Below are 15,857 nucleotides of genomic sequence, written 5' to 3'. Positions count from 1 at the left end.
CAGCTAGGTGGCGCAGTGTATAGAGCACCGGCCCTGGATTCAGGAGGACCTGAGTTCAAATCCAACCTCAGACACAACACTAGCTGTGTGACTTTGGGCAAGTCACTTAACCCCAATTGCCTCATACACACACACAAAAAAGAAAAAATAAATAAAATATGTGGGGAACTAAATCAAATTTATAAGAATGCAAATCATTCCCCAATTGAGAAATGGATATGAAAAGGCAGTTTTCAGATAAATTGTAGCCATCTATTGTCATAGGAAAAAAACAAAACAACTCTGAGGTACCACCTCACATTTATCAGATTGGCTAATAACAAAAAAGGAAAATAATGTTGGAACTGTGGAAAAATTGAAACACTATTGCATTGTCGGTGGAGTTGAAAACTGATCCAACCATTCTGGAGAGCAATTTGGAACTATGCCCAAAGGGTGACAGGGCTATGTATATCTTTTGACCCAGTAATACCACTACTAAGTCTGTATCCCAAAGAAATCAATAAGGGAAAAGGACCCACGTGTAGAAAAATACAGCAGCAAAGCAGGTAGGTGGCACAGTGGATAGAGTACCAGCCCAGGAGTCAGGACGACCTGAGTTCAAATCTGGCCTCAGACACTTAATTCTTACTAGCTGTGTGACCCTGGGCAAGTCACTTAACCCCAATTGCCTCACACACCCAAAAAAACCCCCAAAACAAAAAAATATAGCAGCTCTCTTTGTGTTGGCAAGGAATTGGAAATCGAGGGAATAACCATCAATTTGGGGAGTGCCTAAACAAGTTGTGGTATATGAATGTAATGGAATTCTATTATGGTATAAGAAATGAGCAAGCAAATTTCAGAAAAACCTGGAAAGACTTAAGTGGAATGATGAGTGCTTTCCTGAGTAGAACCATAACATTGTACACAGCAACAGCAACATTGTATGAGGATCAACTATGATAGTTAGCTCTTCTCAGCAAGACAATTCCAAAAGGCTTGATAGAAAATGCTCTCCACATCCAGAAAACAAAACAAAAAAACTGTGGAATTTGAATGCAGATTGAACCATACTATTTACTTTTTTCTTTTTTGAGGTTTTCCCCTTTCGTTCTGATTCTTCTTTCACAACATGACTAATGCAGAAATGTTTCATGTGATTGGACATATATAACCTGCATCAGATTGCTTTCTTGGGGAAGGGGGAGGGAGAAAAATTTAGAACTCAAAATCTTATAAAAACAAATGTTGAAAACTTATCTTTACATGTCACTGGAAAATAAAATACTTTATTTAAAAAAGACTAAAACTTTACATTTTGTGTACTTTTTGTGCTCCATACCTATTGTTATTTCTGCTCATGCCACAAGTTTTGGGGCCTGAGGGTCACAGGACCTGTTGAATAGATGGGTTTCTTTTTCTAGGTAGTTAACCGATTGCTTTCTTGTATATAGTGTGGCACTTGAATAAATGACATTCTTTAAAAGTCACTGCTGCCTAGGTAAGAAAATTATGATGGGAAAAGGATTCTGTGGTGGGCAGCATATTTGACAGGCTAATATCAAACTATGTTTTGTTCCTTTTCTGTGACAACTAAAAAGCCCTCAGTTACGCATTGCAGTGAACACACCATAGACCTAATCTTGCCAACAAGGCCTGGTTATTTTTCATATGAAACTCATCAACTCCTAGGGAAGAAGAAAGATGACATAGAATGGGTCCTAACTACAGTCTTGAAGTCAGGAATCAGAATATTAATTCTTTATTTTACTCCAACTGGGAAATCTGGAATGTCATTTTCCTAATGTGCTTTTACCAAGTGTGTCTTAGTGATGAGGCTACATGTTTACTTAATTAAAAGCCAAAGGATTCTCTGATTGGGTGTCAAGGAGGAAGCTATTTGTTGTTGTTGTTTTTTTTTTTTTTAGTGAGACAATTGGAGTTAAGTGACTTGCTCAGAGTCACACAGCTAGTAAGTGTTAAGTGTCTGAAGTCGGATTTGAACTCAGGTACTCCTGAATCCAGGGCCGGTGGTCTATCCACTGGGCAGTTATTTCTTAATGATTTCAATGAAGTTTCTATCAAAAGTTACTTATATAATCTGGTCAAGTGTGTTGCTAAACAGATCAGACAAGTAAAAATATTGCTAGTTCCAGCACTCAGCATAGAGGTGCTTAATACATGTTTATTGATTTGGTTGTTTTTAAGCAGAAAAAAATCCTTGGAGATTTCATGAGTAAAATAAATATGGAGATTAATGAAAATGAAGAAACCATCTTTAATCCAATCCCTATAGGAACTGAGAAAAGTCAATAACGTGGTAGAGATTCCTGGATATTAAATTTAGAAACTCCTTCACAAATCGTTTAAGTATTTGTGCCTGAAGTATTATTCTCCTCCCCCCTCCCCTAAAAAAAGACAGAGGAATAATTCAGTTATAATCCATCTTTATTGTAAAAATCCAGATATAAAATGTATGCTTTCAGTCTTTCCGGTTTTTCCTTTTTTACAAAAACAAAAAGGCACATAAAAACCTTCCCACAGACGGATGTATACAGGCAGCCCCCTCCCCCCTCCCCCCCGTATCTACATGCTTCATTCTGGGACACCTTGCTTCCCCCACATGCTTCGGTGCTTTCCTACCGGGGTAAATTTCTGAATTCCAAGACTGATTTACACAAAGAGGTGGCGATGGATGCAGAATATGTGGAACGACGTGCAGTACAGGGAGATTAATAATAGGTTTCTTTCTCCACCCAGCCTAGAAAAGCACAGGAACAAAAGGAAAACACATTAGTTATCTGATTGAGAATGCTTAAGTGAAAACCACAAAGAATGAGCAAAACTAAGCTTCAGTGAGAGAAGTCCTCTCCACAATTTGGAGTGCAATCTTAAGCTCACTGCTAAATTTCATTTCAAAATAACAGAAGTCTCTCTGGAGAAAGGGTATCAGGTTTGGAGCAGCGAGGTGGCCCAGTGGATAAAACACTCGCCCTGGATTCAGGAGGACCTGAGTTCAAATCTGGCCTCAGACACTTGACACTTACTAGCTGTGTGACCCCGGGCAAGTTAAAGAACACAGACCTTTTAAAGGCAAACCCAAGATGGCACACTACCTACACCTGCCTCCCACCCCCCCACTCCCAATCTAAATAATAATAATAATAATGATAATGATAATGATAATGATAATTATAATAATAATAATAATAATAATAATAATAATGTTCTTACCACCAGGGCTCCTTCTGATGATAAGCTTTCTGACTTCATCATACACGAAGATAAGGAGGGAATAAGGGAAGGCACAGAACCACCAAGTTGGTCTAGAAATAGAATCAAATAAGTTAATGCATGCTCTTGGCCATATGGGGGAGGAGAGGAAATGAGTAGAAGTCATGTGTTTCTGTAGAGCAATGATGAAATCCTTCCTCATAAGGACACCCTTAACCGCACTCCTGGATACACACAACACCACACAACAAAGAGTCACATTGAGATAGGGTCAAATAGAAAAGCTAACGGAAATAAGCAGTGAGCCACATGCCTCAGGCCTAAAAGGATTTCATTAAAGGAAATCAGGTCACAGGGTTTATTTAGCCCTTTTTGGTTTTATTCTTTTTATGATGGGAGGAGATTTGGGCATATTTTCTGTTGCTAATTTTGTGGCAATTCCATTACATTTTTTTTTGTTGTTGGAAGCTGAACAATTACTTGCTTCATCTGCTGGTCTTCTGAACCTTGGACCTATGGCCCAGTCAACCCCAGTAACAGTAGCCTCAAGGGACAGAGCGCTGAGTGACTGGCTTTCTTTTTATCTGTATCCTTAGTGCTTAGCACAATGCCTGGCACATAGTAGGCACTTAATAAATGTTTACTGACTGAATGATAATAAGCTCCAAGTCTGAAGTCTGAAGATGTTAAAACCCATTGGAGATATGTGATGATATGGAAAATGGGGGGTGGGGGATGTGTTTCTCCAGGTTATTAGTTGAGGATTGCTATGGCACCAGCCAAAGGAATCCATTTTTAAATAAATACTGGAGAACTACACAGTGTGCTGATAAAAACAGTTCACCAGCGTCAGAAGAGTAAGGACAGCTGACGTTAATAGGGCACTTTTAAGTTTGACTGGTGCTTATGCTTGCTCAATAATCCCCATGGAGCAAGTATTCCAGGTATCATTATCTCCACTTTACACATGAGTACAGTGACTTGTTCAAGGTCTCCCTTAGCAACATCTCAAAAGTCAAAGTGAAGGGCCTTGGAGGGGTTTTGAAACTACATCAGACGCGATTTTTATAATTTCAGGAAATGGTGTGACAATTTCCCTGTGCTAATATAAATGGATTAGTTCAGGATCTAGAGGTTACAATGACCTCCAATAAGGTTAAGCAAGGACTGATATCTAAAAGGGGCCTACTTACATTAGGTTCCCCACTACAGTGCTGTGCTGCCTGACATGGATTTCCCATAGGAAGCTCTTCTACTTCTTCCTTAGGCTTGAAGTCCTAATGACTTCTCTACTTCACCAGCATGAATCTAGGTGCGCCTCCATTTTGGTCAAAGACTAAACACTGATCAGATTACAGGAAGTTTTGATTCCACTGGCAAATGGATGTCCAGGGAAAATCAACATCCTGCAGGATTTGTGACCAGTCACAAGGTCTAAGTAAGGTGGCCTCAAGAGTTTCTCAGTCTAAACTAACCCCAAAACCAATGTAGTTTTAGTTGAGATCATATCACCCTCTGGGTTGGTTCTCCCTGACAAGAAGCATTCTCGGGGCACATCTGGAAAAATGTCAAGATGTTCTAAAAGCAGTAATAGCCAAAAGGGCTACATTTCAAAGCCTTTTTTTCTGGTTATTTTATGAACTGAGTCAAGTAGCTTACTTGAGGGGATACATCCTTAGGGCAACACCCATTCCGGGACAATATGAAAGGAAGGCAGCAAGGGCAGTTTCTTCAAAGAGGCCAAATATTAAGATCTTGTTCCTAAGGAGAGAAAAAAATATTTAAATGGTGCTGGAAAGATGACAATACCTCAAACCCAAAATATCTATCTTTAACTACCCCAGTGCCTTTCCATTCTTGTGGTACCTTAGAAAGCAACTTGAAAATTAGAGGTTTTTTCCCCCCAATAACTGAGAATGCAAAGACCGGTGATCTCTCAGGCACCCAGCCCTTGTGTCAAGGTATCTAAGAACAAAAGACTATACTGGCTACTCCCTCAGACCTTTAAGCTATGAAGTTTGGAGTGGGAAGGAGGTATAGGCCTGGCAGGAGGAAGAGAGAGCCCTGTTGTCTTTCTCGGGGGGGGGGGGGGGGGGGGGCAGCAGGGAGAGAGAATGTCAGCACCAACAGAAGGCCCTGTTCCAATGAGGTACTTTATTATACCAGAAACTCCCCTTTCAGTCAGGACCCTTTAGCATGTGTTACTTACTTCATTCCCTGCTGGAAGACTGAATTCCTTCTGGTTTTACAAATGACCAAGTCAGCCCACTGCACCACCACAATACTGACAAAGAAGGCTGTGTGGCAAGTGAACTCCACTATTTTCCTCTGTTCGTAGGTCTAGAGAGAGGGAGATCAGAACATATGTTAGAGTTCCTTTTCTTCACTCCTCTCCTAAAGCCACCTTTCCCTTCTTTACCCTCTCTCTTGTCCCAGAAGAGATCCAGGAGTTCTTACCCATTGCTGCCCATAGCTGTCTTCAACATCGTTCACCCATCGGTCATCCCAGTCCACTCGGATCCCTAACAGGCCTGAGGGTAAGAAGCCATTCTCTGCCAGAATCACAAAGTATGTAAAGAAGCCTCCAAGAGCTTGGATCATGCCTGAGAAGAGAAAACGTGCTGTAAATACCACATCCCCTTTTATTCTTCACAGGGGTATCAGCACTCTTACATACAGGACCTTAACTTATCAAGAGATAAAGAAAGAAGGTAATGAGGTTCATTTCTGCATCCCATTCACTAAGGTGCTACTACCCATCAGGACTTCTGGCCCACTGTTCTTTTCACTGAACCAAATTGCCATTCCAGACTATTTTCAGATGATGACACATTGATCACTTGACTTGCCTACTCATTTCAACTAGTACTTCAGGACTTATCCCAAAAGCATGTTAAGAGTTATGGTGAGAACTCCCCATCCCCCAAAGGAAAGTGGAAATAGCTCATTCCTGGGTGATTTCACAGGAACAGAGCTGTTCTCTGTGGGCCGCTATCTACATGACTCACTTTGCCTTTGAGCTTGAGTGAGCTGACCTTTCCAAGCTCCATCATCTCTTCAACACTCCACACCTCCTTACTCCAGGCATTTTCATTGGCTACTTTCCATGTGAGGGGTGGGGCGGTTGGGGGAGGGGGAGTTGGCCTCCCCTTCTAAGTCTCCAGGCTTCCCTAGCATCCTTCAAATGTTCCAGCTAAAATCTTACTATAGGAAACCTTTCCTGATTCCCTTTAATCATCATGCCATGCCTTCCCTCTGTTGCTTATTTCCAATTTATCCTGCATAGACCTTGCTTTGCACAGTTATTTGCATGTTGCTCTTCCATGAGACCACATTTCTTGAAACTGCCTTTTTGCCTTTCTTTGTTATCCCCAGTGCTTAATAAATTTTACTTGATTTCACATTCTATTAGGAGTCCATTAAATGTCTGGGAGTTGTGACCAAAAGTATGACCTCCCAATTTTCTGCCCCAGTGGGTCTTTTTAAACCTCAATAGCTCTGATTCAAATATCCTAGAAAGCCTGACTTTCTAATGGTACAAATTCCAGATATTCTAACCTATAGATAGGAAACTCTGTGTGTGTGTGTGTGTGTGTGTGTGTGTGTGTGTGTGTGTGTGTGTGTGTGTGCGCACGCGCGCGCGCGAGAGAGACAGAGAGATAGAGAGATAGACACAGACACAGAGAGAGAGAAACCTTCCTGTCTTCCAAATTCTCCAGGTTTGCAAACTAATCTCTGGAATTCATTGCGAGCCTAACTAAGTATCAACTGACTGCTCCTCTGAATGCCTGGAGACAGAAGTCCTTCCTGTGCTTCATGAGGTTAGGCTGTCCTCAATTGCCAGAAAGGCAACTACCCCAAGAAATAAATACCAACTGAAGTGAAAAACTTGCTAAGAATTAACATATTAATCTTGAGACACTTCCTGAGATAAGAAAGGGCAGAGATTTTATAAGGCTTTATTAATTGATTTTTTTTTAACCTACCTAGGACAAACACTGGGAGACACTAGTCTTGGTTCAAAGCCAGTCTATCTTTCCCTCTAAAAAACTATGAGCTTCCCACCCTGCACAGACATGAGTGGTTTTTTTTGTTGTTGCTGTTGCTCACCAATCTGGCCATAGGCCATGCTGATCAGCCGCTCGTTTACCAGTTTGTCAGTTTTCGGATTTCTGGGTTGTCTCTTCATGATGTCACTCTCAGCTTGCTCATAAGCCAGGGAAATAGCTGGTACCTTGATAAGAGGACAGAAGATTTCCATGATCAGCGCTGTGACCAGCACGGGGCTGCTGTATATTCTTCTTGTATTTAAAGGGGTGAGGTAATCTCATTGTCCCAAACTGGTTTAAGTTATTCCAACAATGAGATGGTGTTAGGGGTCTGATTACCTGATACATAGTTTGCAAAGGAGAAAGATGTCCTGCTTGCCAATAAAAAGGTATTACAGATAACATGATAAGAGAGCCAGGGAAAGCCTTCACAATACAGTTTCTGCCGGGCTCTCCTCTCCCCTTGGGCTGGAGGTATTGAAATGGATTAGATGATCTCTAAGGTTCTAAAATAAGGAGGGAGATTATTGAGCAACCTGGCTTATGGGACTAAACACATTCTTTTCCCTATGGGGGAAGTTACAAGGATATTTCCCTGCAGTGGATGCGGACAACACCAGTGGTGACACCCCATGATGTAACTGTGGACTAGATGGAAGATGTCACCTGAACTCACCATGTCAGTACCCAAGTCAATGCAGAGAATGGTGACAGTCCCCAAGGGCAGAGGGATATTTGCAATGATGAAGATGAGGAAAGGGGTGATTTCTGGAATGTTACTGGTCAGTGTGTAGGCAATGGATTTTTTCAGGTTATCAAAGATCAGTCGACCTAGGAAAAGCAAGATCATTTGTTATAAAGCTGCATGTTATAAAAAGCTACATGAACTAGTTTCACCCCTCCAAAAGGTTTTTTGTAAAACACAGGCATTTAAAACTAAGCATCTTTTTTTTACCAGGGAAGACTTCTTGGCAGATGCTGGGAGCATCAGAATTTCTCTTACCTTCTTCAACTCCAGTCACAATAGAAGCAAAGTTGTCATCCAGGAGGATCATGTCAGCAGCCTGCTTGGACACATCAGAGCCAGAGATGCCCATGGCAACCCCAATGTCTGCTTTCTTCAGGGCAGGGGAATCGTTCACACCATCCCCAGTCACAGCCACAATAGCACCCTGGCCAGAGAAAAGACAAGGAAGGAAACCATTAACAACCAAGGAGACGCTTCCCTTTTGTGGGACTGACTACACACTGGGGGGTTTCATGCTTATCGGTTACTCCCCCCCTTGCATTCTCAATGTGCCCAACTGAAGCTTTATTACACCACAAGTGTACTGGAAGTGCACACTTAGCTCATCTTCTGGCCTCCTTAGTAGTTAAATGAGGTCTTTGGAGTTTTTCCTTTATTTTTCCCCCCAGCCTGAGAGAAGATGAACCCAGCTAGTGATCCCACCATAGGCACTGTGATGCTGTTGCCGATGAAAGAAGGCGCCAAAGCCCCTGAAATCTCACCGTGCACTACTGGCAAGCCTAGGAGAGCTTCCTGCTCCCTCCTTCCCTCCCTCCCTTCTGCAAGGCTTGCTCCCTGACCTGTCTCTGGCAGCCTTCCACAATGATGAGCTTCTGCTGAGGAGAGGTCCTGGCGAAGACAATCTCAGTGTGATGCTTCAGGATGTCATCTAGTTGTTCTGAGGTCATGTCCTTCAGATCAGTGCCATGTACCACACAGGCCTTGGCGTCTCTAAAATTGCAAACAAATGAGGCACTTAAGATGCGCTCTCTGCCCCCACTTTCCTCATCTATACAATGGGAACAATACCTATACAACATGCTTTCTATACATGCATTATGTATAGATAGAAGTGTATAAGCAAATAATGTATTATCTACATGATTTGTACATATACACAGAACAGATGGCATCACATATTTGTTATAGATATCTACAAAATCATATATGGAACATGCTTTGCATCCCAAAGTATGAAAATATTAACTATTATTACTACTAGTTATTAACTCACCCACAGGGCATTTCCTCTCTCTCCCCCCCAAAAAAGGCTGATTTCTGTATATAAAAACAAGTTTCCCCATCCTATCCTTAAATTTTCCACAACTATTTATGCAGAGAACAATCACAACTGATGTTTAGCTCTGAAGGAAAAGAGATTCTGATTGGGGTTGGGGGAAAAAAAAAAAGGGGCCTGCTTAGGGCCACCTCCTCTTCTGGGGTTTTAATCTAACTCTTTGAAATTGCTTAGCTCTTGTGACATAACTTAGCTTTGATCATGCCTAAAGGCAAGGAGAAGGCTGACAAGTGAAAGCCAAGCTGAGTCAGTATCGATGGCTAAATGTTTCAGAAAGCTCATTTTTAAAGGTTAGGGAGAGCATGAAAAATGACAGAGAGAAAGCACTGGTTTGGGAGCCAGGACATATTGTTTTTCAATAATCCTGGCATGGCAACTTCTTGGTTTGACTCTGGACAAGACACCTGTGCCCCCCCCCCCCCCCGCGCCCCATTCCAATTTCCTTCACCCATTAAAAAAAAAAAAAAAGGTTATTCTGTGGTTTGCCTTTACTGATTTGGACTCCTGCAACTCAAGGACTGAGTATCCTGTTTTCTACCTGCCTAATTTAGAACTAAAAAGGGCTTAGACAAGCAATTCTCTGTATAACTCATGGAGGTTTACTTGCTTTACTTGGCTACTGGAATATTTTTGTCCTAGGAACTCCCTGGTGAGGTTATTCCTTCCATCAATGAAGAGCAGCAGCTGCCCTAAGCAATTTGGAGTCTCAGGGTGCAGCCATCTGGGCAACCAAAAGGCTAAGTGCCTTGTCCAGGGTCACCCAGTATCAGCAGCAAGACTAGACAGAGCACATGGCTTTTGGATAGTGAAGCCACACTGACTACCTGAATATTTCAGGGGGAAAGGGCTTAAGTTCTATATTTTATTTTCTTATTGTAGTGGACTGGCATTTTTCCTTGTTTTCATTGGTAGCTTTAAATAATGCTTGGGATCCTTCAAAAATTGTTGCCCTGTCTTTCCCCAACCCCAACTCCCAAGCAGGAATTTTAGAAAAGGAGGTAGTTTGCCTGGCTATAGGTGCTAATGAACCATTGATTCCCCATGAATTGGCTTAGGAAGATGATTTAGTGGCCCTCAGTTACCCTTGTCAATCCCAAGGATACTTTCAATGAACTGGGGAACCCCACTCATGATGACACCCTGCCAGCTAAACTTGGGGTAACATTTTAGCAGATCTGAGCTGCTTTTGGGAGATGGTTTGTTCCCTTGGAATATTGGGGGTGGGGGAGAGAATGTGTTACCATGTGGCTATCATCCTGGGCTGCAAACAAATGGATGCTGGCTGAGCTTTCTCCTCAGCCTGTTCACACCTGACTTTCTAAACTGGTCTATTGATGTTGGTCACTTAGAAAAGAGCTAACTCCTGACACTGGTTACGCTGCTCAAAGCCTTGGAACCAAAGAGTGCAACAAGAAACCGCTCAGTCTGGTTTCACAAAATAGCCAGCCTGGGCCAAAGCTGGTCAAAGCAAAAAGAGTTCCTGGTGTTACCTGGCATTCACTTGGCTCACAGGAATGTTGAGACGGGCAGCAATGTCTTCCACAGTCTCATTGCCTTCTGAGATGATGCCTACACCTTTCGCAATAGCCTTAGCTGTGATTGGATGGTCCCCAGTGACCATGATGACCTGGTAAAAGAAAAGAGGAAAAAAATCCATTTCATATAATTGCCAAGAGAACAAATGAGAAAATATCTACATCCTCATTCATGATGACCACTAATGAAAAAGCTGCATTTTGTTCCCAAGAGGGAGGCTTGGCAGAGAGGACAGAGAGCTGGCCTTGGGAGTCAGGCAGATGAGAGCTGATTCCAACCTCACACATATACTAGTTGTGTGACCATGGGCAAAGCCATCACAGACTCTCAGTACCTCAGATTACTCTCTAAGTTACAATGAATTGTTTATTAGCGAAGTCAGGCTGGGACCAAACAAAAGGGTTATTTAGGAGGAGGGCATAGCAACATTAAAAAAGAAATCTCCTGAATTAATAAGTGTAGGGCAAAACTAAAACACAAGAACCCAAAATATCAATTTTACTAAAAAATGCTTGACTCCACTAGCAATGAAAATTTTTAAATGAAAACAACTATATACTACAAGTATTAAACTATCAGAAACTAAAAGCAAGAGATTAAAAGGCTCAATGTTGGTGTATCTGTCGGAAACAACTCCCACCCCCTCACCCTTCACCAAAGACATTTATTATGGATGTTTATCTGGGATGGCAGAAGGGGAAGAAGCCAAGCAATGGCCACGCTGTAGCACATTAACACAATAGAGCAGTATTGTAGTCATGAAGAATGGAAAGAATTGAAATATTCATATAAATTAAGCATGGGGGGGGGGAATGCTGAAACCAGACACTTACACTGATAATAATTATGCAAAAACATGTGTCTGCCTGCATTAACCAGTTTCAAAATTTAGAAAGCTTAGTTTTTTGCTCCATTCTCTCTACCCTTCCCAGACTATGAAAAAAGTCACACCTGCCTCTGTTTATAGCAAAATAGTCAAGGTTTTGTGGAGACTAGGGACAAAGAACAAAAACCACAGCTACTTTATAAACCACTCCTAAATCGTGGAGCCTGATGTTTCGTCATCCCACCCCACTGGATTTAGGGAGCCACAAGTGTGGGAAAATACCTTAATGCCAGCACTTCTGCACTTGCCCACAGCATCAGGGACAGCAGCTCGGGGAGGATCAATCATGGAGATGAGCCCAACAAAGCAGAGGTTGTCCACAGGGAAGTTCACTTCATCTGTATCAAACTGAAATCCTTCAGGAAACTGATCATCAGGCAGGAGGAGGTGGCAAAAGCCTATGTGGGAAAACAAGGCAACTGGAGATTCTCAAGAATACCAAGGGATTTTGGTCTCCCAGGAAGAGATAAAAATCACACAACGGCAAGGGACCTGGTGTGACTTTAATCCGGAACTTTACCTGAAATATGAATTACTTCCCCTCCGAATGGGTAACTTTCTTGGACCACCAGCATTTTGGGGGGGCCAGAAAGAATGCTGAATCGAGGTCCAGGGTGACATTTACTTGAAGGCCTCACTTTTCTTTCATATAAAATGAGAAGTAGAACTAGATGAAGCTCTAAAATCCCTTCCTGACTCTAAATTTACAGATGCTATGAAAAGACTAGAGAAGACAGGGGGATAACAATCTCCAAGTCTGATGTGGACGTTATGTATGGCAGTTTGGTGAAGCATATGCCCTTGCTTCTTTTTCCAGAGTAATGCTTTGTTTTTTTTTAAATGTATGAGGTATTTTATTTTTTCCATTACATGTAAAGATAGTTCTCAACTTTTGTTTATACATGCTTTACAATTTCAGATTCAGAGTAATGCTTTTGATTGCAGATTATAAAATCCAATTAAAAAGGAAAGGGCAGGTAGGTGGTAAGACACTTATTGGCTATATAACCCTGGGCAAGTCACTTAACTCCAACTGCACCCCCTTTCCCCCCAAAAAAGATCAAAAAGGAAACCAAGGGGCAGCTAGGTGGCGCAGTGGATAAAGCACCGGCCATGGATTCAGGAGAACCCAAGTTCAAATCCAGCCTCAGACACTTGACAATTAATAGCTGTGTGATCCTGGGCAAGTCACTTAACCCCCACTGCCCCGCAAAAAACCCAAAAAACCCAAAGGTTAGTGACAACAACGACTTTTCCCCCTCCAAGTTCACAAACCCCATGAAATTTATCTGGACCCCAGATTAAGAACCTTTAGTCCAGTGGTTGACATCTATCTGATCTAGGAATCCTCTTGGCCGAAGCCAAGTCCCTTTGGTCTTTTGCAAACCACTTCAATATTCTGTATACTAATAGCCTTGGCTGAAGAAATGGGGACAAGGCCGCCTTCTGTCCACCCTATCTCAGAGGACTGACCCAATCATGCTTTGTTCAAGCTAATATTTTAACATCTGTATTCTCTGATCACACTCATAGACAGATAAGGTGGCCAGACAATTAGAAGTCATTAATAATCACAACACAGGGGGCGGCTAGGTGGAGCAGTGGATAGAGCACCAGCCCTGGATTCAGAAGGACCCGAGTTCAAATCCGGCTTCAGCCATTTGACACTAGCTGTGTGACCCTGGGCAAGTGACTTAACCCCAATTGCCTCGCCAAACCAAACCAAACAAAAAAACCACAAACCAAACCAAATAAATAATCACAACACAGATAATATAGAATTGCAAAGAAGGGGTGCTTAGGGACCAGCTGTTTGAGAAATAATTTTTTGAATGAGTTTAAAAATGGGAGCTTGTGGAATATATTTTAGTTAAGGAGGAAGAGAGAGGTTGGGAAGGCCAGAGGACACTGCAACATGTATCAAAAGCTGAACCTCAGAGATAAAGCAATATTAGGACTTTCCCACAGCCTGCAATAATCGAGAAAGTGCCTAGGTTGTGCGAGAGCCTGGGGACAAGTCCCTCTTTTTCCCCTTATGGTGTCTCTACACTTGGGGAGACAGAACACTGCCCCACCTCTTTACCTAGTACTCTTTCTCCAAGGCCTCCCAACTCCAGGTAGGCATTTTGAAAGGCATCTTTTAGTTCCTCATCAAGCTGCTGTTCTTTGCCATGGATCAGGATAGAGCTACAGCGGTCCAGGATCCTCTCAGGAGCACCCTTCATCACCAGCAGATGTTTGGGTTCAGATGCATTTGCGTTCTTGTGGATAGACAGCTGAAAGAGATTGTGCAATGTCCAAGTGAAATTAGATGCAGCATGGAGAAATAGATGGGGCCTGGGTTCAAGTCCCACTTGTGGCTAACATACCAGCTGTGTGACTTTAGATAAGCCACCTAACCTCTTGAGTGCACTAGACAGGCTCAAAAACTGTTACAGAAGGTGATAACCTCTCTTGGTATAAGGAGGCATCCTGGGAGTGCTCTATACTAATGAAATCATGGTTCCTATCCCCTAACACAAGTTATAGCATCTTTTATAGGGTGGAGAAGGACCACACATGAAATAATCAAGGATGCACTTTGAAGGTGCATAGATGATATAACGTGGAGACCAGAGGCTAAATTAGGTCAATTTTCAAAATGAGGACTCCAATGAACAGGAGGGAAAACCAAACAAATGTAGCTTATAAACCTAGACTTATAATAAACTTTAGAAAATGGCTGAAGCCATGCCTTAAAAATGAAGTCATAACAAATTCAATCAACATCTAAAAGAAAAAGTTAATTTTGAACAATAATTTTTTTCTGTTAAAATTCAAAGCCAGAGAGAAGCATTCTATATTTTGGTCCAGGGCAAACTTGAATGTTTGCGAATGCATAGTGACATAATTGCAGCTTGCTTTTAAAGGGCATTTTACTCCTACAAAATAGAAATCTTTTGAAAGAAAATGGTTCCTTTCCCCACCATCTTCCTTTTCTCCTCTTCCCCGGGACCAACCCACACAAAGAAATCTTATTTAACCTGATACTTGTTGGTGGAGTTGAAGGGTATCTCTACAATTTTGGCGTATCTCTCTCGCATTTCCTTGACGGAACCACAGCATACTTCAATGCATTTTAAGAGGGCTGATTCAGAAGCATCTCCAGCAACTGCCCGCTGCAAACAAAAGACATTATCTGTTAATGACATGAAGATTTAAGCATTGAGCAAGACAGCCTTGAGAAATAAGATAAATAACTTCACAGGCACATTAATTTTTCTATTATGTTTCAGTGTACTGTGGAAAATTAAACAGCAAAAAGAAATGGGAATATGCCCTGCCTCCCCCCCACACCCACAATGGGGGAGAGAGTACAGGTAGGCAGAAAATAAGGGAAGATCTTTGTACCAGTAATTGGCTAAGGAGTTTGGCCTACCCAAACCTTTCTTTGTTCAAAAGCTACAAGACAACAGTATGGGTTATATGCCATTGCCCCTTTAGTGAATAAGACTCTCCACTTTTGACCCACCCTATTTTTAGGTACAGACCTGCACATGTCCCACACTGGGACATTGTTGGCCTCTACTTTAATTCACTTGGCCTTTTATATGTTAGGCAAGCACTCAAGAGTTCAAGAGCAGACTGAAGGACCTCGTAATTCAAGCATTATCTTATTCATGCAAATTTGTCCAGGCTTAAAGGCTCCAAGCCAAAAGAGCAAAACATAACCAAAAGGCCCTGTGGCCATGCCAACACTTTAGTTGAAGTCTAACATTTCAGATTACTACCAAAGATGTTAGGTCATGCTTATACAAACATGCTGAAAACTTTCTAAGTTGACTGGTGGGGTCTGTGAAGAGTCAGAAACTTGAAACAATGGGATCATCTCAAGGAAGTCTCTAGTTACTAAAACAGTCAATTTGTGCCATCTTCATCATTATCAAACACCAGCTTGTGTGTGATCTGGGTAGTACATCTGCCACCAAACTATTGTTGGCCTCTCAATGCTCTAGGCCAGAAAATTCTTTCCATAAAAAGGGGTGTCCTAATGCATCTCTAAGTCTAGGAAATTTCCACTTCCTAAAAAAAAGTAAGCAAAAGGAG

The 15,857-nt window shown here is 41.9% G+C and overlaps 1 protein-coding gene across 1 annotated transcript in view; it reads right to left on the bottom strand.

Annotated features, from left to right (window-relative positions):
- Positions 1 to 2,412: 2,412 nt before the first annotated feature.
- ATP1A1 (ATPase Na+/K+ transporting subunit alpha 1) overlaps positions 2,413 to 15,857 on the bottom strand; it is a 32,771-nt gene continuing 19,326 nt past the window's right edge. Inside the window, exons 11-23 of the mRNA XM_044000506.1 lie at positions 14,795 to 14,929; positions 13,855 to 14,047; positions 11,994 to 12,169; positions 10,840 to 10,976; positions 8,853 to 9,003; positions 8,269 to 8,437; positions 7,942 to 8,096; positions 7,327 to 7,450; positions 5,674 to 5,819; positions 5,426 to 5,556; positions 4,876 to 4,977; positions 3,217 to 3,308; positions 2,413 to 2,743 (exon numbers count right to left, since the gene is read on the bottom strand). Coding sequence (XP_043856441.1) covers positions 2,715 to 2,743; positions 3,217 to 3,308; positions 4,876 to 4,977; positions 5,426 to 5,556; positions 5,674 to 5,819; positions 7,327 to 7,450; positions 7,942 to 8,096; positions 8,269 to 8,437; positions 8,853 to 9,003; positions 10,840 to 10,976; positions 11,994 to 12,169; positions 13,855 to 14,047; positions 14,795 to 14,929 — 1,740 coding nt within the window. The 3' untranslated portion in view covers positions 2,413 to 2,714. The remainder of the gene's footprint in view (positions 2,744 to 3,216; positions 3,309 to 4,875; positions 4,978 to 5,425; positions 5,557 to 5,673; positions 5,820 to 7,326; positions 7,451 to 7,941; positions 8,097 to 8,268; positions 8,438 to 8,852; positions 9,004 to 10,839; positions 10,977 to 11,993; positions 12,170 to 13,854; positions 14,048 to 14,794; positions 14,930 to 15,857) is intronic.

This window comes from Dromiciops gliroides, chromosome 4, assembly GCF_019393635.1.
Source record: "Dromiciops gliroides isolate mDroGli1 chromosome 4, mDroGli1.pri, whole genome shotgun sequence".
Taxonomy (NCBI): Eukaryota; Metazoa; Chordata; class Mammalia; order Microbiotheria; family Microbiotheriidae; genus Dromiciops; species Dromiciops gliroides.
Note: the sequence above shows the minus strand (reverse complement) of the source record. Positions and strands in the feature narration are given on the sequence as shown.